We start from the raw sequence: 22,882 nt of genomic DNA, 5'->3' as shown, positions 1-22,882 counted from the left end.
CAAATCACTTAAAACAATCTATTCTTCACTCATAGCATCGCACTTAAATTACTGTTCCGAAATATGGGGTAATAACTACAAAACGTATCTTGAACCACTATTTAAACTACAAAAAAAAGCTATAAGAATTTTACATAAAGCACCACACAACGCACACACAAACAAATTATTTGAGAAGGCAAAATACCTAAAACTGCAAGAAATAATACACTACAATGCACAAATACACGCATTTAGGGCCTCATCTAAAAAACTACCACATCAAATACAAAAACGTTTCACATACAATCAAAATTCCTACGACTTCAGACATAATAATGTGTTCAGACCAGACAGGGTCAAATCGAATGTTGGCAAACATAGTACTGTGTATAGAGCCATGAACCTCTGGAATAGCCTTGAAGCAGAGACACAACAATCCGTAAATCTGAAAGGATTTAAGGAGAAAACACGGATGATATTTCTACACGCATACAGATCTCAAGTCAACTCTTCATCGAACTCTACAGCGACGACATGGAACTCATCAACTGGTCATTGAGCGCCATTGACAAAATCTTCACGACGAGGCAATTGCTACAGCACGAACCAGACAAAAAAAAAAAAAACGTTAATGAAAAGATGAAATTATGAAGAAGATGAGAATGTTTGACAAGGGAAGAAACGAGGTTTGATGTAAAATTATCTGTGTTCAAATCAGGGGACGGATCTGGATAAGCATAATGCTTTTTTCCGTCGCCCTTTCCGGCATGCAAAAGGACAAAAAAAAAAAAAAAAAAACAATGATGTGATTTTGCTCTGAATGTCAAAATGAATTTCTGTGATTGCAACCATGTCGGAAATGAACTGAATAAATAAAAAATAAAATAAAATAAATGTACTCCGATGTTAATGCAGATTGCTTTTATTTGTTTATTTTAGAAAGTTTTTCATGTTTATGTTGTATATTGTTCCTAGTTTTTGTACTTAAGCTGTAAGAGGACATTATAAGGGCTAAACACAAAGTTGTAGCTGAGCCGCCACAGCTTTCTTGAGAAAGTACTACTTAATCTACTTAATCATTTTCAAGCCCTGCACAGGAGGGTCTTACCACATATGGTAATATGTAATAAGCAGATCCTTGGGTGTGTTTGTGTGTAGTGCAGCAGTGTTAAGACCCTGCTTTACGGCGGCGTAAAACAGGATGTCGAATGTTGCACGAGTGAACACTTGTGTAGAGAGCTATGTGTTAAACAAGTGGGCAGCAATAAAGCAGTGTTATAAAAGAGACCCGCCTCGGTTCTTCATACAGGTATCTTCACAAGAAATATCTCTCCATGTTAAGCACAGGTCTCCAGAGCTATAACTGCCGAGTTCAAGTACATCGCCAGACATAGGCCATATAGCAGAACATTGACCAAATAAATACTATTTTTCTAACCCAGGTTAATCTTTTTTACAGTTATCAAAGATTGCCACTGCATAGAAAATGTCATTACTGCAAAATTTACTATTCTCATTGAGTATGCAATTGGTATGCTTATTAGAAGACAATCTTTGACATACAAGTAGTATATCTTCGTATTCTAGTTTAATTTTAATAGAAATGCATTACCAGTTGCTAATTAACAAGCATTACCTGACTACATCCATAGAAGCAGCACCAGATTTGAAGAAATCTGTCAGGTCTTCAATCTGGCTAACATTGGTCAGAATGCTTTTCCAGACAGCCTAAAGGACATGCAACAAAAAAAAACACGTGTACATTTTATATTGATATATATTGTTCTTTCTTATTTTTAATAAATAACATCCCACCCTAATCTCCTCAGCAAATTTTTTTTCGTCCTCAGTGAGCTCAACAGCTGCATTGCTCCCCAAACAAAAGTACTGTCCGGCAGGGATCATTTTCCCATCTTCAAACTGCAGACTCCTCACCAAGAGCTGTAAATAGCAGAAAAGTTTAACTTCGCAGAATTTTAAAAAACTAACTGAATTAAGCCATTTTCTGTTAAATTAATACACTTTTCTCTGGTGGTCTTTCTTTTGATGCCCCAATTTTTTGTAGGGTAGGGTTAGCACAGGGGAGGACAAGCTAGTAGTAAGTGATTTATCACACCATTATTTTTTTAATATAGATATAGAATGTATACCTCTATCACAGCCATATGATTGAGATAGTTTCTAACCTAACTGATATATTAAGAACATAAAGGCTGTATTCTCAAACACCAAACTGTAATGAACACAAATAACTTGAAGAAACTTGAGAAATTGCGGATTTTAAAATTGTTAGATTTGACGAATATTAAAAGATTGACTCACTGCTTTGCCATCATTGCCAAACAGCACAAGGCCTTCCTTGGTAACAATGCCAGGACGACAGGAACCGGGAATCTCTAGGAGCTGACCCCTTGGTGAGCTTCCATTATCCAGCAGAGTGGAGGCATAAAATGTAATTTTCTATACCACATCAAAAGAAAATAAATAATGAAAGAACACAATTTTTTTATTTTTTTTTTAAATACAAAATATTTACATTAAGTGTGTCTTTCTATATATTCATTTGGATCTTGTCATTGTTTCAGCTATACAAAAGCAACAAACTGTGTCTATTCAGTTACAAAGATAATTACATGAATCAATTGTTACTGTCTATTTAATACTAAAAAAGAACATGGCATTACAGGAGCTGTTGGGATACCTGTCCATTTATATCTGCCCATGCACCAGGTACTTTGTCATGTCCTCTGATCCAGTTGTGGAGAGTCTCAGCAGACTGATTCCAGTTGATCTAGAAAAAGTAAAATTATTCAGGCTATCATTGAACCAATGTTAAGTTATTTACTTTTCTTTTTGTTTTAAATTGACACAAAAAACTCCAAAAAAGTAAAACAATTAAAACAGTAAAACAATTTACAGCAGGTCTTTGGTTTCCCTGAACAATGGCATACAATTTGAAAAATATTAACCAAATTTACCAGCCGTAACTCTCATCCCTTTTACTAGTGTAGTAGGATGAGCTGCATCACCCCTGTGCCTGTGTGCCTAGTTAACCAATCAAAGCAGGACGTTGCCCTATATAGGTGTGCAGGCATCATCTTGCTGCACGTTGACTCCTTTGGCTCTGCCGCTTGGTTCACTTCCTGGCAACAATATTACATTAAAAATTGATATAAATGATGTATATAAATTGTATTCATATTATTCCCGCTCGTCACGTCACTGAAGAGATAAAGTGATGACACAACCAAAAAACACGTCTAATCACGGGTGATTTAAGCCACTATAGTCACTGAAGACGACTAGAAAAGGCTTATATTCCTCATCAGGGTGAATAAATCACTCTCTTACGGGTGATTACCACGGTAGTTCGTGTAACCTTCGATCCATATCGTGTGCATGCACGTAAGTAACCCAAGGTTTACATACTCAGAGTTGATTGACCCACTTCATACCAGCTGTAATGGAATCCGATACGCAGTTTCCCATCGCTAAGTGTTATGCTTGTACATTATCACAATTAGGGTTCAGCGTGTAATGGCCATTTTTTTAGGGCTCGAGTACAAATTGTACCATATTGTACCAATTGTACCCTATTGGACCCTATTGTAATTAACTTCATTAGGGGGCCAAGCCCGCAGGGCCAGGGAACCGCGTATGTAAGCATACACGGTTCCCTGGCCCCGCGGTGCTAGGAACCCTATTGTAATCGTTCCGATTATTAGGGGGCCAAGCCCGCTGGTCCTAGGAACTGCGTATGCTTCCATACGCGGTTCCTAGGACCAGCGGTGCTAGGAACCCAATTGTAATCGCAAAGATTTTTATTATTATTATTATATATATTATTATATTTATTATGTTTCCCACTGTAAAAGTAGTGCTGCAGGCTAAACCGTGCAAGGTAGGGCGGTGCCCTTTGGGGGTTGGGTCCAGACCACCCAGTGTACCTTGGACGCAAAAATTCACATATGTCCGCCAGCAGGTGGTGCTATAACAAAGGTCAACGCGTTTTGGCCAATATCTCCCACACCGTTTGTTGCAAATTTAAAAACTTCATATCCACAGATTCCTTGAATAGCACTGAATCACCTGGGCTAGGCCACGCCCATTTCCGCCTAAACTTTTCTCGGCGCAAAATCGCAAAAACTGGAAAACCTACTTTTTCTAACTCCTCCTTGGGGTTTTGTCCAATCAGCGTGAAACTTGGCACGTAGAGTCTTCAGTTGGACGTACTCTCCAGTTAACCCTATGAGTTTGTTCGGGTAAATTATGCGCAAATTATTAGCGAGTAAAGTTTTCTAGCTAGCTATAAAAATGCAAACTGGCGCATATCTCGGTCAAAATAAATGCTAACAACACCAAATCTGAGATCCTTAGTTGGCATGTGACTGTGAGGGTATGCACCAAATTTGAATGATGTAGGCCAATAGGGGGCGCTACAAATAACGAATATTTATATCTCTTAATTGGCAGGACCAATTGTTACCAAATTTGGAGGGTATGATGTTGGGTCCCTCCTGAGGCGATATCTCAAAGTTATTCACGATTGGTTAAAGTGGGCGTGGCTAATGACATAATAACTCATAAATAAACAAACAATTATTTCTGCTGAATTATTATGTTGAGGGCTGTAAAATTTACAGGGTAGATATAGAAGACCAAACAGACCACCCATACCAAAAATTGCGCCACTAGGTGGCGCTATAATTGCAAAAACATTTTTGCCTCTAACTTTCCCAATTTAATTCACATCTTTATAAACTTCATATCCACATGTTCCTTACAAAGAGTTTCATCATCTGACATAGGCCACGCCCACTCCCACAGCACATTGCTCTTTGTAAGTCACGACATATAAAAAAGATACTTTTTCAAATTCCTCTTTGGGGTTTTGTCCAATCAGTGTGCAACTTGGCTCTTAGCGTCTTCAGTTGGACTTGTTCTGAAGTTGATAAAATAATTTTGTTGGCTCAAAATATGCGCGAATAAATACTGAGTAAATTTTTCTAGCGAGCTATAAAAATGCATAACTGTTGCATTTCTAGGTCAAAATAAATGCTAACAACACCAAATCTGAGATCCTTGGTTGGCATGTGACTGTATGGGTATAAGCAAAATTTTTATAACTTATGCCACTAGGGGGCGCTGCAATAATGGAATATTTGTATCTCTTAAATGGCAATACCAGTTTTTACCAAATTTGGTTGGTATGATCTTGGGTGCCTCCTGAGGCCATATCTCAAATTTATTTATGATTGGTCTAAGTGGGCATGGCTTATTACATCATAACATGTAAACAAACAAACCCTTATTTCAGCTTAAGTAATATGTTGAGGGCTGTGAAATTTACAGGGTAACTATAGAAGAGCACACAGATCATACCAAAAAGTGCACCACTAGGTGGCACTATAATGGGTGCAAACGCATTTTGCCTTGTCACTTTCACACTTTAAATAACATCTTCCAAAACTTCATATCCACCTGTTCACAGCAAATGGCACGTTGGCCTGTGTCCTGACGCTCGCTCCGAGCCCGTCATTCTTCGTGACGTACTTCCACGGGCTCTACGAAACCTTTCATAACTGCTTGCAGTTCTAGTTTTTATTGTTATTGTTTTTGTTACAAAGGACGTGATCACATTTTTGAGGGCCTAAACATAAAAATTTGAACGCATGTTAGGACTGGGGAAACTTTGATATTTTGGGGGAATCGCACATGTGAATGACAAAATTACTCAATAGCGCCACCTTGAAAATTGACCTTTAGTGGAGTTAATAGAATTAGTTTCACATAAAGCTACAGAAATTTGATACACGTATGTATCAAAACAAAATTGCCATATCAACTCTTTACCCAAAATTCAACAGGAAATCGCCATTTTGAATGAACTGTGAGAGATTTTGTTCATTTTCAAGATACGTATTAACATTCAGAGAAACTCCAAAACACCTAAGATTTAGCCAGTATATACAACAGGGCTCTGTGAATAAAAGTGATCAAAATCTTCTACAAAAGTCTAAGGGCGTCGCCCTGGAGGCGTCCTGAACTTTGATGCTTCAATCTGCGTCAAACTGCCCTGATCACATCCATATGCTAATATCCATTCACAGTCATAGCCTCCCGGCAACAGGAAATGACTGGTCATTTTCAAGAGCTATGGCCGCACACAGGGTAACTCCAAATCACCTAAAATTAGCCCAGTATATACAACAGACTGTTGTTTTGAAAACTTGTCAAAATCTTCTACAAAAGTCTAATGCTGCGTTCACACCAGATTCATCTCAAAATGTCCGTACATCCAGATTACATACAAAGTCAATGGATAGATGCATCCCAGATGCGAAATCTTTCCTATGCAGTGGTCTGATCCGCACGTCAAGAGCGTTGGCCGAAAAGTGAAGAGCCAGGCTGTCTCTAATCCAGCTAATTGTGCCGCTGTAATACCCGGTGACGGTGCCTCAGCCCCGGGCTGCTGTGGCGCTGCTGCCCAGCACAGGCTGCCTGTGTCACCACCTGGCTCCAGGTAACGTTCGTCCCGGTGTGTTTAGCAATACTAACGGCTCAGTGTCCTCTTAATTGTGTGTTTGCGTGTGAACTCCAGAGGCGGCTTGTCACAATCTCTTTTCGGTGGAACGCAATTATTTTAGGTGGTGTTTGTCTATGTGCTAATTGGTGAAAAAATTCCGTTTTTCAAACAATTTACTGATTTCAGCCGTTTCTCTTTTTTTAATTTATTTATTTCTTCTTTTTAACAAAGTTTAACTTTAACAAAATTTAACCTAAATAACTCTAAAGATTAACTGTTTTTGAAAAAGATTGAAGTATAAAAAGAATTGCATTTTACACATTTTATTTACACTATTCTTTAAAATTATTTTTTAAATTATGTTTTTAAAAGTAGGTCTACAATCACAACAAGTGACGTGTGTCTTTTAAACCAAATGCTCTTATTATTGATTAAAAATGTAGAGTAATGCTACGATAGATTCTCACTGGTTTTTAATATTTTATGATTTTTCTTTCTTTATTGTATATACAGTTAAAGTTTAGGATACACATTTGTATTTTATTCTACAGTTAAATCTGTTTATTAGTTTCTCTCTCATATCTAAAAAAAATATTAGATGTGCAATAATTGTGTGTATTTTTTGTAGCCTTTACTCAAATCTGATCAGCTAAATCGGATTGGCTGATATTTTGCATTTTATGTAATTAATGTGATTGGCTGTAATGTCTTAAGTCGCCGATCCGATCAGACGTCATAGTCGTGATGAAACTTTCTGTAGATGCTCCCATTGCATTGTTTTATTGTCTCATTTACACTAAAGAGTTGTTCACATTTGTGCACAAAGGTGAAAACCTATGAGCAAACGGCAAATAATGATCTCAGTTGGAGCATAGCGGCTGAGCGCTGAACTTCTTCCTCAGTTTACTGGCTCTGAAAGCGGGGGTAGCATCTTCCGTTAGCGTGTGTATGTGAGAGAGAGAGTCCATCTGAGTATATTTCACTCCATCACTTTCAGTTTTCCTTTTGATGAACATCCAATGTAATGACAATATCTAACCCTTCTTTTATTTTTTTCTTCTTTAAGTCCATGCAGAGTGAACACGCCCTTCCCTGGACATTAAAACCATGAGCTGACCCTCCAGTTTCCATCATCTGGTCTAGACCCCATCACCTCCACAGACAACATACAGAATAATGCTCAGAATCAACATGGGACCATGGGATGCACTTATTCATTGAAGTGTATATTAAATGGTTATTCATTGTTCTGTAAGCCTTGAGTTTTTTCTCCATAGTTTTAATTTCTAGAAGGAGATGTTTCTCATTGTCTTAATTATTTTATGATATGTTTCAAGAACAGATTGTTATAATGCATAATAAAGGTGATTGACTTGAGTCCCCACTAATTTCAAATTGTTTTTAAGTCTTGGCATAAAAAGACTACCAGGACAATGTTCACGTGCAGCAAAGAGTCCCGCGGTACCAACGTCATTACGTTTTGCACGCGGGTCGAGTCAAGTTTAGTCCGCATGCGCGGTCAACCGTGCCTGTCTGGCACGCTGTTCCCCTGGGTTTCCACTGGATACATCTCCGCTGTGCCACGGCACAAATCTGGTTTTGCTCCGCTGTCCGGTAATCCCCATCGGTTGTGTTTTGAGTGCGCCACGGTGCACGACTGTGACGTCACGAGACAGGAGTTGTTGCGATATTTATATAATCGCGCGAGAACGCAGTTAAAGGTATGTGTTATAAACGCAACAATAAACAGTTAAACAGGTCAGTGTTCCTAAAGGAGTACAAGAAGGTTGGACTCTGGATTTGTCATAGCCACATTTTTTAGCAACAGCCAACAGAGAACAGATAAAACTGCACCAGTAAAACATGAACTAAATCAAAGTTGCTGCAGTTAACAGTGTAGTTACAGTATGAGAGGAAACAATATAGTGGATGCGATTTTGTTTTTACATGTGACATTTTGGTGATGCAGTTACTTCTGAAGTGTCTTATTTTCAAAAGTAACTGGATATTTTATTTTAGTACAAGCTTAACTTCCTTTTTAGCTTAATTTGCTCTGTGCTGATCGATGCGTCATGCTGCAATGTCTGCCAGAAATAGAAGTCCTGCGTATATCTGGCGGAGGGCACCGGACTGTCAGAGCTGGGGGGAGCATAACCAGTGGAAAAAAACACATAAACTAAGTGGATACCTATCAGCTCCGATTGCGAGGTGGAGACGTAACGCAGCGCAACTGCAGCCAGTGGAAATTGGGGGTTAGACCCACCTCTTCCAGCAGGACCATTTGGCCGTTACTCCCCCAGGGGTACAGTTCACACATACGCAAGCCAGATAATGGTTTCACACATGCACAGAGCTGGTTAGGAACTGCCCCAGTTGCTAGTTTGAGTACACTCTGAGAGTCTTAGAATGGAGCGATGCGCTCCCGTTTACTTTTGCTTTCATACCGGATATTCAGTCCATTTCAGGGCAGTGGTGGACAAAGAAGCGCGCAGGTGCACCCCACCACCGATGATCACCTGTGAATACGGACTATAAAACAACAGCAGGTTTTGCGATGCCACAGTAAGGAAATATGTGTTTGCTCCTAATGCTAATGCTGATGGAGGCTTCACGTAGTTCCAGGGTGGTGTGCCTCCAACTCTCTTGTAGTTGAAGCAATCCTCAGCTTTGAGGTTAACTCCATTGCTTGAATCAGAACAGTCATTGAGTATGACATGGGACTCCGGTTTAATTCAACAGCTGCAACGTTTATTTTGCCAATCACTCAAAAATGGCATACAGCTTATAATCTGCTCCGGTCACACGTTCCCTCACTCAGCACAGTGAATTCTGTGAATCTGTATCTTTATCTGAATTCATATGATCGGATCGGTGATCAGTGATCGTTTTTTTTAAACTCACTGATTGGTGATCGGCCCAAAAATCCTGATTGTGTAAAGCCTCATTTTTTGAGTCATTTTGTGTGTTTTTCTTGGGATTTGTATATTTTTGTTGTAAATTTGTATAGTTAACATTAATGCTAAATGGTTTCTTCTTACAATTAAATCATTTTTATAGTTTCCTCTCACATCTGAAAAATTAGACTTTTAACCTTTGAAATACTGAGTATTTTTTAAATCATTTTGTGAGGCAGGTGCAATGAACGCACACACGCAGACACAGACACACACACGTATACTTTCATAAAATGAATATCACTATTATTATATGTTTAGTTTAAACAAGAAAAAATTCAAAATTATATATTTTATACATTGTTGTTCTGGTCCAAATATTCAAGAGAGCACTTATGATGACTCTCACAAGTGAAACAAATAATAAACCATAACCTTGTTATGTTTAATAATACTCTGTATTAATTCTTAAAAATGGTCAGCTACGTCTTAACACCTCAAAATTTCTGCCACACCCCAACATGCAACCAACCTCAATGTGCACCACGTCCCAACGTGGTGGGGTTGCGAGGGCCCGTTCATTGCTGCTTGTAGCTTTAATTGGTGTATATGTTTGTGGATCGTAATTGAGTGTGTCATGTACTATACTAGTGCAGTGCCCGTGGGAAGTATGTATATACAGTATTTAGCACTGTAATATAGGCTAGCATACATCTGCAGCTTGCTGAGAGAGATAGAGAGCTAGAACTACAAATTAACTTTATTCTTTTGATTCTTGTTTTTTAATTTTTTTTCCTCACTAATCAATCAATCTTTATCTGTATAGCGCCAATTCATACTACGTGTTATCGTAAGACACTTCACAGAAAGTCAACATGTTGTTCTAACTTATCCTGAGTTACCATGACTAGCTGTAAACATTGAGCTGTTCTAACTTACCCTGAGTTACCATGACTACCTGTCAACCTTGAGCTGTTCTAATTTATCCCAAGTTACCTAGACTACCTGTCAACATGAGTTCTTAAAATTGTCCGCTCCCATGGGCATGGGGGTGGGGTGTCCAAACAAATCCGACGTTGCACACCCTTGAACCAAGCAGCATCTATGTTGAAAGTCTCAGTTCTGTCTGTCCCTGAACCGCAAAGATATTTGAGCCACAGACAAATAGACAGAGATTCCTTGCTTTATAGATAGATAGATAGATAGATAGATAGATAGATAGATAGACAGACAGACAGACAGACAGACAGACAGACAGATAGATAGATAGATAGAAGTGGGAACCTGCCATGACATCGGGTTGTTGTTTGACGGGGTCAAGCTCAAATGGTTTCTGAACATAACACCACAAACACTGATTACTGGTGAAAAGGCAACTGCTGTCCTCTGAATAGTTGTTCTGTATTGATGAAGTCCACGCTGAGATGGAAATGTATAAAAAAACATATTTAATAAAGAAAAGAGCAAAGGAGAAATACAACGACCCTCTTCCGCAGGTGGGGTGACGCGCTGAACACTGAAAGAGTAAAGCAATATACTTTATAGCATGATGAAGAGGAAGGGGAGGGAGGGTGTGGAGTGAGGAAGAATTTTTGATGGAAAATTACTGCTTCTACAGAGCTCTGCTTATCAGAGCTTTGTTATGCGACCTTGAAATGAGACTGTTTTTTGCTGGCACTGTGACTACAGCACAATTTGTCTGTACTGCCAGTACATAATCTAATCTAACATGAATCAGCAAAGGAACAACGTTTCTGTTCAAAAGTATGATGAATAATGGAAGTCATCGTGTATAAATATTAAACATAAAAATTGTACACATGAACACTCATTTGATGATTAATATAAATATTGCCGTAACACTGGATACAGTGAAGTGCTGAGGTTTAAAGGTGAACTGTTTGCACCAATGCACACATTGGTTTGGTATGCATCATAAAGTCATACGTCAATTACCTCAACTGACAGTAAAAGATGTAGATGATGGGCGCATCAGTCACTCAGCCCTTTATTAGCCTGTCACTAGTACAAGGCTGTTTAACTACCAAGGTAACATTTGGGTAATGAAACAGCTCAGTTTCACTTAACATTAAAGAAAAAGTCCTTTGTCGCTCCCTCCCTGTGATGTATGGGCTTTCCTAAGGACAGTGAACGTTCATGGACAGAGTGTTGCTTCCTGGCTGTATAAATGAGCCACAACATATGAGCCAACTTAACCATGTTGTTAGTTGCCAAGATACTTTAGGTGATTTATTGAGGACTTGTTTCACCTTCTGTAGAAGGTGTTATTGGTTCACTGTCAGTGTAGGCAAACATTTTCAATTTGGATTTTACAGAAACATGTTTGGGTGGAAGTGTGAAAATGAATTTGTATTTTACTTTAGCATTGTCCTTCTTCTGGATGCCCTCATATGTTGCTCCCTCTTGTGGTTGCTGGATCCTCAGAGCTTCTCCTTTGGCAATAAGTCTGACAGCTTCTACCTGAATCAAACACAATTAAACATGTTGAAATATATTTCTAGATTTGTACAACATAAATAAATAACAATCTAGCAGCAGTATTAAAGTACAACACAATACTTTATACAGGACTGCAAATACGCAGTGTACAGGTGAGCTCCCAAAATAAACAATGAAAGTATGAGACGCTTTTTTCACATATAAAAAAACTAAATGTCAAAGAAGATCCATTAAAGGACTATTTTGCAATGAAATGCCAGAGTCTTAATGGTAAATGGCCTTCAGCAGGTCAGCTGACTTCAAACGCACTAAAATGTGCAAAATACTAAAATTCCATTCTGAGGGGGAAAAAGCACTAAGCAGGTACTAAAATTTCCGTCATCAAGCTTTGGTAAGCATGCAAAAAGCAGAGCTACTGGATCACCGAGTTTAACAAAATTCAAATCAGTAAAATCCATAAAACAAGCATGAGGGAGGCAAAGTGATGATAAACAGAACATTCAGTGCTTAAAGATATTTAGTAATGTTTAAAAAGCTGTCATTTCATTTGATTTTCATGTATTTGTACATCAAGGGGTGGATTCACTAAAGGTTTAAACTTTAGGGGTATTAAAATGTGTGCGAACATCACTCCACGCACTGAAATTCCCTGAAACCCCAGGGAATCAGGACTGCACACGTGTTTAGCGCAACACAATGCACCCACAATCCATTTAGCAAATTTCCCTCTGATATGTAATGTAGGTGGATCACACAAGGGCAAGGCCGGATTACCCATATGGGCAACTGGAAAATATCTGATTCCTGTTCAAATTAATGCAGTGGACGCAATGCAATTCATTAAAACTGGAACTGTTTGCAGTGACTTTCTGCGCCGGAAAATAGTACGACTCCCAGGCAGGTGCCAACTCACAGCTTTACACAGAGACTGTAGTGAATGTTTGACACAATACACAACGGAGATGAGAAAAGGGCACCAGTTAACCTTTCTAGTATAAGAAAATAATTAAAATAAAGCAAAAGTCAATACTAACATCCACTGGAAGAAAATGCAGAGTAAAGTGTGTGTGCCTGTGGAGTCTGGTGTGGCACACTGCAGTGCAGAAAGTTGCTGTGCGCAGAGATTCATGAATGTTTCTCCGGACGCACTTGAGCTGTATCTTCCTTTCCATGTTTTGACTCAAACTCTCGTGTCACATTGATGGCAAGGAGTGTCAGGTCAGAATCAGCTAACCAGCTGTGTAATTTACACAGCGATGGCACAAGTTTCTCCTCTGAGCTTGTGCATGACACAGCACTACTCAGGAGATCATCTAAATGCTGCAGACTGATTTATCTGTTGCTGCATTAACTCAGATTAATCACATCAACAGATCAATAGGAGGGTTTCTGGACTGATAAGAGTAAATTTACAGGAACTGACGGAGCAGCCACATTAAATTATGGGGGGGGAAATGACATTAGGTTTTAGTTTATTAAACAATACTTTTATTTGTTTATTTTGTTTTCTACATTCTTGAATGTTTGTGCAGCAGACAGAAAGCTCCATATTCTATGAGGCTTTAAAAAATATTTTGTTCTGTTGCTTCTATTTATTTATTAGTTATGAAAAGCATGTATTTAAAAAGATTAAGAACAAAGCAAAAACCCTGCGTGTTCCCTTGAGAGCCAGACCTAAAGACTGATGTGCAACCCAGGATATACACAACACAATTTTTCTCTCTTGTGTCTGGAACACCGCACAAGTCTGTTTAATAGATGGACAGATATTTCACAGCAAACACCAAAGAACATATATATTCTCTGCCTGAAGAACTTGCCCCTCTGTTCTCATCGATATTAAGAAACCGGAACAGCTTTTCAGTCATTGAGGAGACACAGCACCCTTTTTTTTTAAACTACAGGAACAGTCATTTTAATCCTTTGCTTTCCCCCCTCCTTTGTCTCACTGACTGAAACCAAGGATGCATCCAGGAATTTAAGACCAAACACTTTACCTCTTCCCCCTGCTTGTCACGGACTAAGGCAGAATCCTTACCCAAAACCATGTAAAAAGAAAAAAAAAAAACAGAAAAAAAAGACTAAATGGTATCACAAAATTAAATATTAATCATTTAAATTGAGGAATCATCACGCGTGTAAATTTTATTTAGCATTTGAAACTATTTTCTTTAGCCTTTGGAGCAAACGGCTGGCACAAATATCTTGTCTGAATATTCTATTCAATTGTTTTTTGTTTAATGCTGCTGCTGTTGAGGTTATATTGTTTTGTATAATATTTTAAATTTTTTTTATTGTTGTACATATTATATTTATATTAGAAGTGTTTTTCTAGACTGGCACACTGTCCAGGGTGTACCTCCATCTAAAACCCAATGAGAGCTGGATAGGCAGCAGGAGACCCCGCGACCCTGAAAAAAGGAGCAAGCGGGTCAAAAATTGATTTATGGGTGGATGGCATTTTTCTATTTTTATTTGTTTTAATTCTATTTTAATTTGCTTAATGGGGAACTTGAGGTTGTTGTTTCATCATGTATATGAGACAAATAAAAGACAAAAAAAAAAAAAATCCATGAATTTTTCACAAAAATAGATGAAATATCTTAAAACATAGTTTGTTTAAAAAAAATTAAAAAAAAGCGAGACTGGGTAGGTTTTTGCTCATACATTTATTACCTCCCAAAGGCAGGTGGTAACTCTCACAGCATTACGCAGAGAGATGCAGCTACAGAAAATATTGCTACACAAGGCAGCGTAAATGAAAAAAAAAACAATTTTTAATGCTCCAGTTAAAATTTTTGGTGTATAAAAAAAAATCAAACAAAACTGTAGTCTCAGGGGTTACCAAACTTTTCAGCCCGCAACCCCCAAAATAACTGTGACAGAGACTGCTGAACCCCACTATCCCTGGTGCACACAGGACTTGTGCATTTATTTACCTCAAACAAACATGGGCTTAACAGACATGAAATTATTTACATGTTATGAGAACACTTAGTCAAGGTAGGTTTAATAGCCACATACCATTGCAGTGCATCAACATTTGAACACTGTTGCGCTGCAAAATTATATTATGATAATCACACCTAAAGAGATGGGTGGGCAATATGTATGGAGCACGGCAGGTCAATTCTGGGTTTCATTTTAGAGATGGCCACTTGGAGATCATCCTCCACGTTAAGACAAGATCTGTATTTATTTTTAATGTATGTCAGTGTTGAGTAAGCCTTTTCCCACAGACATGTAGAGCCAAACGGAATCGGTTAGCATTGAATATTCACTCTCGACTGAAACCCAGAACTCAAAAAGTGTCTTTAAATGAGTTAATGAGCATACATAATTCAAGACTTAACAAATATAACTTAAGACCTAGTTTACAAAATATGGACACATTCAAGATTAGAAATCATCAAATTCTGTTTGTTTCTAGTTTATTCTTTTCTGAAAAGTGCTTTGAATCGGTCATACCTGTCTTTACCCATGGTGGGTCAGATCCTGACATTTGAAAAAGGAGGCAGGGAAAGCAGAATAATGCTAGGTCTTAATTCTGTCAGTGACTCCACTGAATTATATAATTTCACTTCCTTCATTTTGCATCTCTTTCTATCGTCTCCAACTCCCGCGGCTTGACCTGTCAATCAGCCACTTTATGACAGACAACTGTGACGTACGCCCCTCCAATGGCTAAAGAGTGGTGGTGTGTAAATCCTAGGTTCCCAAAGTGGGGCAAATTGTCACAGGGGGTACGTGGATTAAAAAACTGAAAACAGCGTCAAAACATTGGAAACTTGAGTATAAATACATCACCAGTTAGGAGCCTCCATGCCTTTGCCTTTGCCTTTGCAAGACTATCCTCTAGTGGTGAGCAAATTCATTACATGGCTAGACGCCCAGCTCTCCCAGACGTAAATTCAATTGACTGATTTACACCTGTGAGTAACTACTGCTCATTTCACCGTGCGTGGCGAACTGTTGAATATGAAGAAGTGGTTAAAAGACATCAATTGTCCTTCCACGTCGACTGTCACTACTTCAACTAGTCGGCCGACAGTTAAGCGTCACCTGACAACGATAGCAAGACCAAATGTTCACAGTGTGCAGCGGACCAAGTTGCTAGCAACGATACACCTGTGGTCTGTGGATAGCCCAGCTAGCATGGCCATAGATAGCAGCGAGGAGTCAGAAGAAGAGCCCCTTCATGCAGCCTTAGGCAGAGCACACAGCGAATCACAGCAAAAAAAACATTCATATATATTTGTACGGGTGGAGTTAATCGGCCACAGTGTGTTGTATGCACGAAAGTTGGAAGATACTAAAACCCAGAAACATCCGGAAACATTTCGGAGACAGAATAAATTCTACCCCGTACTGCATGCACAGGCTGTAATATGACCAAGTTTATCATTGTACCGGTTGTTAGAGCTACTATCTTTACCAGGGAGCAAATATTTATTTCTGGTTATTGTTTTCTGCAGGTATACTGGGCTTTATATACTGGCGAGTATATAAAGTATATTCCTACTGCATATTTACAAGTTTATAAATATTATTTTATGATTGTGCATAGTTCCTGTTATGAGCATATATGTAAGCTACAATTGAACGAGGTAACCTTTTAAATAATAATAATTAAAAAATAAATAAATAACACAAATACAACTGGTTGACAAGGGTTCCCTAGAGGTAGGAGCTAAGATGTTTGCATCCCCTCAACCTCACCCTTCCCATTAAAGTTGTACTTCACAGTTTCATAATGATGAATATTTTGCATTACTGTTTTATGGTAAATCAAAAACAAAAAGATTCTGGAGATTTTTTTTCTAAAAAGAGAGAATTGTTTCAATGCCAGTTGGTTAAAAAAATAATAAATGAATCAAAAAGTTATAATTCTGAATAAATAGAAACTAAACAAAATGACTATGATTTAATTATTAGTCATGACTCATATTGTTCAAAGCTAATTGCAAAAACATATGCAAGACCATGAGGTTGCAGGCGTATAGAAAAGATCCAGCGCAGTCCATCTTTGTATAAAAGATAACAGTAGTTAAACAAGACCTTGATTATTCCTATATACAGTGCATACGGAAAGTATTCACAGCGTTTCGCTTTTCCCACATTTCATCATATTCACCAGTAGATGAGAAACTACTGATCTACTCATCTACTGGGTTAAAATACTACATGAGTAACCCACTTTAGTTTTCAGTATTTGTTTTTTTTTTTGTTATGTTTCCAGAAAGCTCAATTGTTAATTTTGGAAAGGTTCACAGGTACTTCTTAGGTGGGCTGTGGGTTGATCTTCAAAGCACTGGACCAGTGACTTGTCAAAGAAGTAAAGCAGTAAACTGTAGGTTGCTGGATCACAGTAGGTCCACTTTAACACACTTCTTAATATTAGAGTTGCCTTCACCATGGAGGTTGTGTTTTTGACAAATTTTACTGAAATTTTCAAGAAATATCCAACAAGGAATAAGGAACAAAGAATTACAATTTAGAAGGAGATCCTGGTCAATACCCTGATTATGGTTCAGCTCTTTGAGCTGGTTAGCACCTCCTGCTTGTGACTTTCTGCCTTCAATATGTGCATAATAATATTACAACAATTAGGATCAATGATCCAGATAACTTTGAATATCTGTTAAAAAAGATAGTTGGTGCCAGCTGAGGTTTGCGCTTTCTGGGGCGGATTCACTAAGATCTGAAATAAAGGGTGGTAAACCAGTTGCATCTCTAAATTTTAATTTTAATTTTTTGATTTGATCTACTTTATTAATCCCTGAAGGGAATTACATTGCAATCCTTTGGTGACAGTTTCCTCACGTGCTGCGAGGAATTCACTAAGGGCTCTTTTCTCCCATGCACTTAAGTCCAAAAAGCCGTGCAGTAGCGCTGTTTTTGGCTGTGTGCTATTCTCCCGTGTACTTAAGTCAGTCGCTGCATGCTTTCATTCCAGTTATGCAGTGTGAGTGGAGCAGCCCTGAAATGTGGGCGTTCCCATTCAAATCTGGCTTTACACGCATTCTCCGGTGTAAGTCCTTTTCCTCTTACGTGCTTCTAACCCTGGAATAAGTGCAGCACGATTAATTAAAACTCTGGCAGACGCAGTCTTCTGTCCTCGTTGTCATATGCGGGTGAGGATGGACCAGAAACTGTTCCCAGACATATTTCAATGAGGCTCAGCTCAGGTTGCTTTAAACAATTCATATTAAAAACTGCGTCTTATAGAAGCCAATAGTTCTGTTTCACTGCAAGCATTCCTCTGTAATAAAGCAGGACACTCTGCGGCTGGGTTATTTCCTCATATCTCCAGAGCATCTGACTCGGTCACGCTTTACAGCAATGATGATGATGATCTAGGAGATAGATTTTAACTGTGACTCGGACAGAAGAACGCGGCCGATCATCAGTCACTGCAATAATCTGATCAAATCAACCTGTTACATTTTTCATCAATGAATTTTAAATTAAAATTGAACGGTATCATTTTCATGGGTTTCAATTACATTTACAAGGGAAAACATTGGGAAAAACTCCATGTTCCGTGATTTATAGACAGCCCAAAAAAATTACATCACCGCCTCCTTTCCTTGAGCCCGCCTTCATTCACGCGGTTTTTGGCTTCTTGCGTGCGGTGGGCATGTCAGCAGCCTGGACCGGAGAATACGCATAGGAGAGAAAAGCGTAACTGCAGGCGTGCAAAAAAGCACTTAAGTCCAGACGGGAGAATAGACCCCTAAGATTGCAGCAATGACCGCCCTATTTAAATGAGCGTTTTGCTCGTTCATTGTGGAGAGGTGAGTGCGCAGAAGCACACAATTACATTTGAGGAAGTTAAATTGGCAGCAGATGGACTTATGTAAATGGATTTGGTTTTTGATGAAATCCATGAGTCCATTTACCATTTTATATAGCGCTTTATCACCACACTGAAGCAGTCTCAAAGCGCTTCACATATCAGCTCATTCACCCATTCACTCATTTCACACACCAATGGGACAGGACTGCCATGCATGGCGCTAGTCAACCACTGGGAGCAACTTAGGGTTCAGTGTCTTGCCCAAGGACACTTCGACACACAGTCAGGTGCTGGGATCGAACCCCCAACCTCTCGATCAGAAGACGAACCACTACCACCTGAGCCACGGTCGCCCTTATGTCTGCTGCACAAACATTTAATAATGTAAAAAACTAAATAACTATTTTTTAAATTTTTTTTAAACAACTTTAAATCCTAATGATATTTTTTCCCCCCAATTTAATGTGGCTGCTCCGTCAGGTCCTGTAACTTTGCTCTGATCAGTCCATGAGAAACAGCCAGATTTGGGCAGAAACCATCCTATTGTTCTGCCATTGATCTGAGTTAATGCAGTAACACAGTCTGTCAATCAGTCTGCACCATTTGAAGATGATCTACTGATTATCATCCAGCAGGTCAAACCTCCCGAGTAGCGTTGTCACCGCACTCTCATTTGTGATCATTGTGCCATCACTACATAAATTAAACATCTGATCAGCTGATTCTGGCCTGATGCTCCTGAGAGTTTGACAGTCAAAACTTCACTGGATCGGTGCGTCGATTGAAAGCACATCCTATCTCCACCACAGCCACACCAGACTCCACACGCACCGCTGCGAATGTGAAGCTTTTTCTCTCCTTCAAACACACTTTACTCTGCATTTTCTTTTTCAGTGGCTGTTAAATAGCGTAAAGAGCATTTTTTTCCATCTCTGCTGTGTTTTGTGTCAACATTTACTGCAGCGGATCTCTGCGTGTGTGTTTGCAACTGCTTGTCAGTTAAAACAATCACCACAAACAATTCCAGATTTGATGCACTGCATTGTGTTGCATTCATTTATTTGCATTTCCCCTCCCATTTTTTTTGCGACCCTTATGAGGTCCGCCTAATTTACATATTCATCATAGGGAAACCTGTTAAATCCCCCACCTCCACTCCTCCTCTTCTGTCTAATTAAACATATGCCATCTAAACATCTGTGCTTCTGTTCCAGGGGGTCATGCTGACCAATTTCTCTGCTTATGCCTCTCCATGAAGCTCATGGAAAAGCGAATGGGAGCTCCTTTTCGCTTCGGGCTTTCCACTCAGCTGCTGGAAAGGGTAGAGAGGTCCCAGAACAGAGCCTTAAAGATGCAGTCCACGACTGTCAGATCCCTCTCTCCCCCTCCCTCCCCGCTGCTCTCTTGCCCTGAATCCAAACTTTCCAAAGTCCCTCCCTCAGAGGAGCTAACAAGCTAACTTTAGCCAGACAGTAACATCACAGTAATATAACATGCTCTGTTAAAAGCATATTACTGCAGCGCTTCTCTCTCTCTATGTGCACACACCTCAGCAACAGCAGCAACAACACAGTGTCACTTACAGCAGCCATATGGAGGCTGCTGTGCACACACAAACAACACATTTACAATTACAAATCAAACATAATGTAAATCAAGCAGCAGTAATTACTTTTCAAGCAGAAAAGTTGCTAATTCCATGATCTAGTCCTCCAGACCATACACTGTAAAAACGATGGTGCTCCAGCCCCAAGAAAGGGGTGGGGCCTGTGAGCAACAGCTGTCAGACAGCCCATCAAACACTATCCTGGCTCTGATTGGTTCTTTTTGCTCAGTCGTGGTGCATTCTGGCAATGTGTCAAAGGCTGCAGGAGCAGCAGGGGGGACTCAATGAGCCTGTTTTTTTTCACACAAACTACTAGTTTCATGTAAAGCTGTCCTGACATAGTGACAGTTTTAGCAAATATGACAAGAAGTAACTTTCATAAGAGTTGCTGACTGTACCTTTAATATAAATGTAAATCTAAAATGCATGCTAAATAAAGCTATTTGACTGAAGTGATCCTGACTGAATTATGCAGCTGGTCAGTTTACTCTGGCCTGACGTTCCTTGCCACCGGAGCAGTGCGTCAAGAGAAACATCCATGGAGCTCTGTGCACAACATCGTCTCTGCAACGCAGCCACACTGAACTTGAGCTACTCTGCATTTTCTTTCAGTGGCGTCAATATTGACTATTGTTTTATTTAAATTACTTTCTTAAACTATAAAGGTTAACTGGAGCCTCCTTTTCCCATCTCCGCTGTGTATTGTGTCAACATTCTCTGTGTGTGTTTGCCCCTGTCTGTCAGTCGTACTATTTTCAGCGCAGGAACAGTCACTGTAAACTAGCTAAATGGATTGGGGGCGCATTGTGAAGCGCTGAACATGCGCAGTCCTGATTCCCTGGGGTTTGTACCCCTTACATTTGCACACGTTTCAATACCCCTAAAGCTTTAGTAAATCTGCCCCTAAGAGAGATTTAAAAATACTTGGTAACCATATTTGTTTTTATAAAAAAAAAAAATGTCTGTATTTTTTCTGTTTTAGTCATTCGGTCAGTAACGTCTACTTACCATGCCTTTCACCCCCATTGGGAAGAGAAATCTATTGTACAGTGTATTGACAGTGTCATTGGGTTGAATAACACACTCTTTCTGCAGCAGGATCGGTCCAGTGTCCAGTCCATCATCAGCCCAAAACACTGTAAATCCACCTTTTTTATCACCATTTATTAAGGTCCTGTGGAGGTTAGACAGAAAAATAAAAATAGTTAATTGCAGTATTCCATCACCTTTCAAATATTTTGTCTTGCTTTCACACAACCCTGAAAGTTTGGTTAGACAGAGGAGGGAAGAAACAGTGGAGGATCAGTGTGCCGTATATTTAGGCTGCTTTTGTACTTAGAGCCCATCATTAGCCCTGCAGCTTCATTTTATTAAGTATGAACTTGTAGCTTAGCTCACGACATTTTCCAATTAGCTTGCCTAACACTGAAAATAGATTTGATCCTGTCCACTAATAGCAGGATCAGGACATGGCAGATTAGGGTTTGTGCAGTTTATTAGTGGACAGGATCAAATCTATTTTCAGTTTTAGGCAAGCTAATTGGAAAATGTTGTGACCCACAGCACAAGATTCTTCTTTACCCTCTCATCTAGGCTTCGTAGGAGGTGGAACCTTTTCAATCTTCTGATTGATGAGGGTTCCCCAATTGCTGCAGATTCTCCCATTTAGCCTTCCAACTGTAGTAATCTCTCACGTTACCAGTGAACATGGGCTGGCGTGCTCGTTCTAGACTGCTCAGGGGTCTTATGTCGTGGGCCATGGGGTGTGAGCCGGCAATGCCCTGCATTGTGTTCAGGGCACCACGAGGCGAGATTGCTGCATTTGGTGGTGCGTTGTTGTTGAAGTTGGGGGGCACATGAGGGGACTTGGCTGCTTGCTGTTAACTGGGGGGCGAGAGTCGGCAGAGTAGTTCTGGTAAGGTTCAGGCCGACCACTGGGAGCAGGAAACACTCCCTAGTTAGGTCGGGATGCATGTGGGGCAAACTAGGCTGGGGGCTTCTGACGGAGGGATGAGAGTCCATGGAGTAGTTTGGACCTGGTTTTGTTCTACTTTGACGCGCAGCTCCATCTACTCCACTGTTTCTATTATCCGTTGGGATTCTCTTGGTGCTTCCTCACAGAAACTTGAGGTTTCTTTATCTTTCTGCAGCTTCACTATGTTGTCCTGGTTTTGCCATGTCCACTGATCCTGCAGCTCAGCTCGGCGGCTCTTTAGCCCATCCACTTATCGAAATCCTTTCTCAAGCATTGAAACATTAGCCCGTGATGATTTTTGAACAGCTCATGGTCGGTTGTTTCAACTCGGCCCATGGTTGACTCAGCCTTTCTATTGAGGGTGGTCAGCTCATGGTCCAGACGCTTTCTACGACAATCTGTTTAATCTCATCAAACTCTTCGTCACACCGTGCTGTTATCTGGTCAATGTTGTCCACCATCCTTTGAGTTTCTTCACCGCCCACTTCTCCTATGGCCGTGGCATACTCAAACCCAGTATCTGTGACTTCGTAATGCTCAACTTCAAATTTTCCCACTCGTCTCTCAGTTTACGCTCGTCCAATGCTTTAGCTCTGGAGGCAAGGCGTTTGCCCCTTTTAGTGAATGCAGTCAGGGCTGC

General features: G+C 39.7%; 1 protein-coding gene across 2 annotated transcripts in view; it reads right to left on the bottom strand.

Annotated features, from left to right (window-relative positions):
- aldh1l1 (aldehyde dehydrogenase 1 family, member L1) overlaps positions 1–22,882 on the bottom strand; it is a 61,965-nt gene that overhangs the window by 27,842 nt on the left and 11,241 nt on the right. For both annotated transcript variants that reach the window (XM_028446277.1, XM_028446278.1), the window contains exons 4-9: positions 21,276–21,441; positions 11,782–11,883; positions 2,684–2,773; positions 2,305–2,442; positions 1,798–1,923; positions 1,619–1,710 (exon numbers count right to left, since the gene is read on the bottom strand). In XM_028446277.1, coding sequence (XP_028302078.1) covers positions 1,619–1,710; positions 1,798–1,923; positions 2,305–2,442; positions 2,684–2,773; positions 11,782–11,883; positions 21,276–21,441 — 714 coding nt within the window. The remainder of the gene's footprint in view (positions 1–1,618; positions 1,711–1,797; positions 1,924–2,304; positions 2,443–2,683; positions 2,774–11,781; positions 11,884–21,275; positions 21,442–22,882) is intronic.

The sequence above is a fragment of the Gouania willdenowi genome, chromosome 5 (assembly GCF_900634775.1).
Source record: "Gouania willdenowi chromosome 5, fGouWil2.1, whole genome shotgun sequence".
NCBI lineage: Eukaryota > Metazoa > Chordata > Actinopteri > Blenniiformes > Gobiesocidae > Gouania > Gouania willdenowi.
This window is presented reverse-complemented; position numbering and strand designations above follow the sequence as displayed.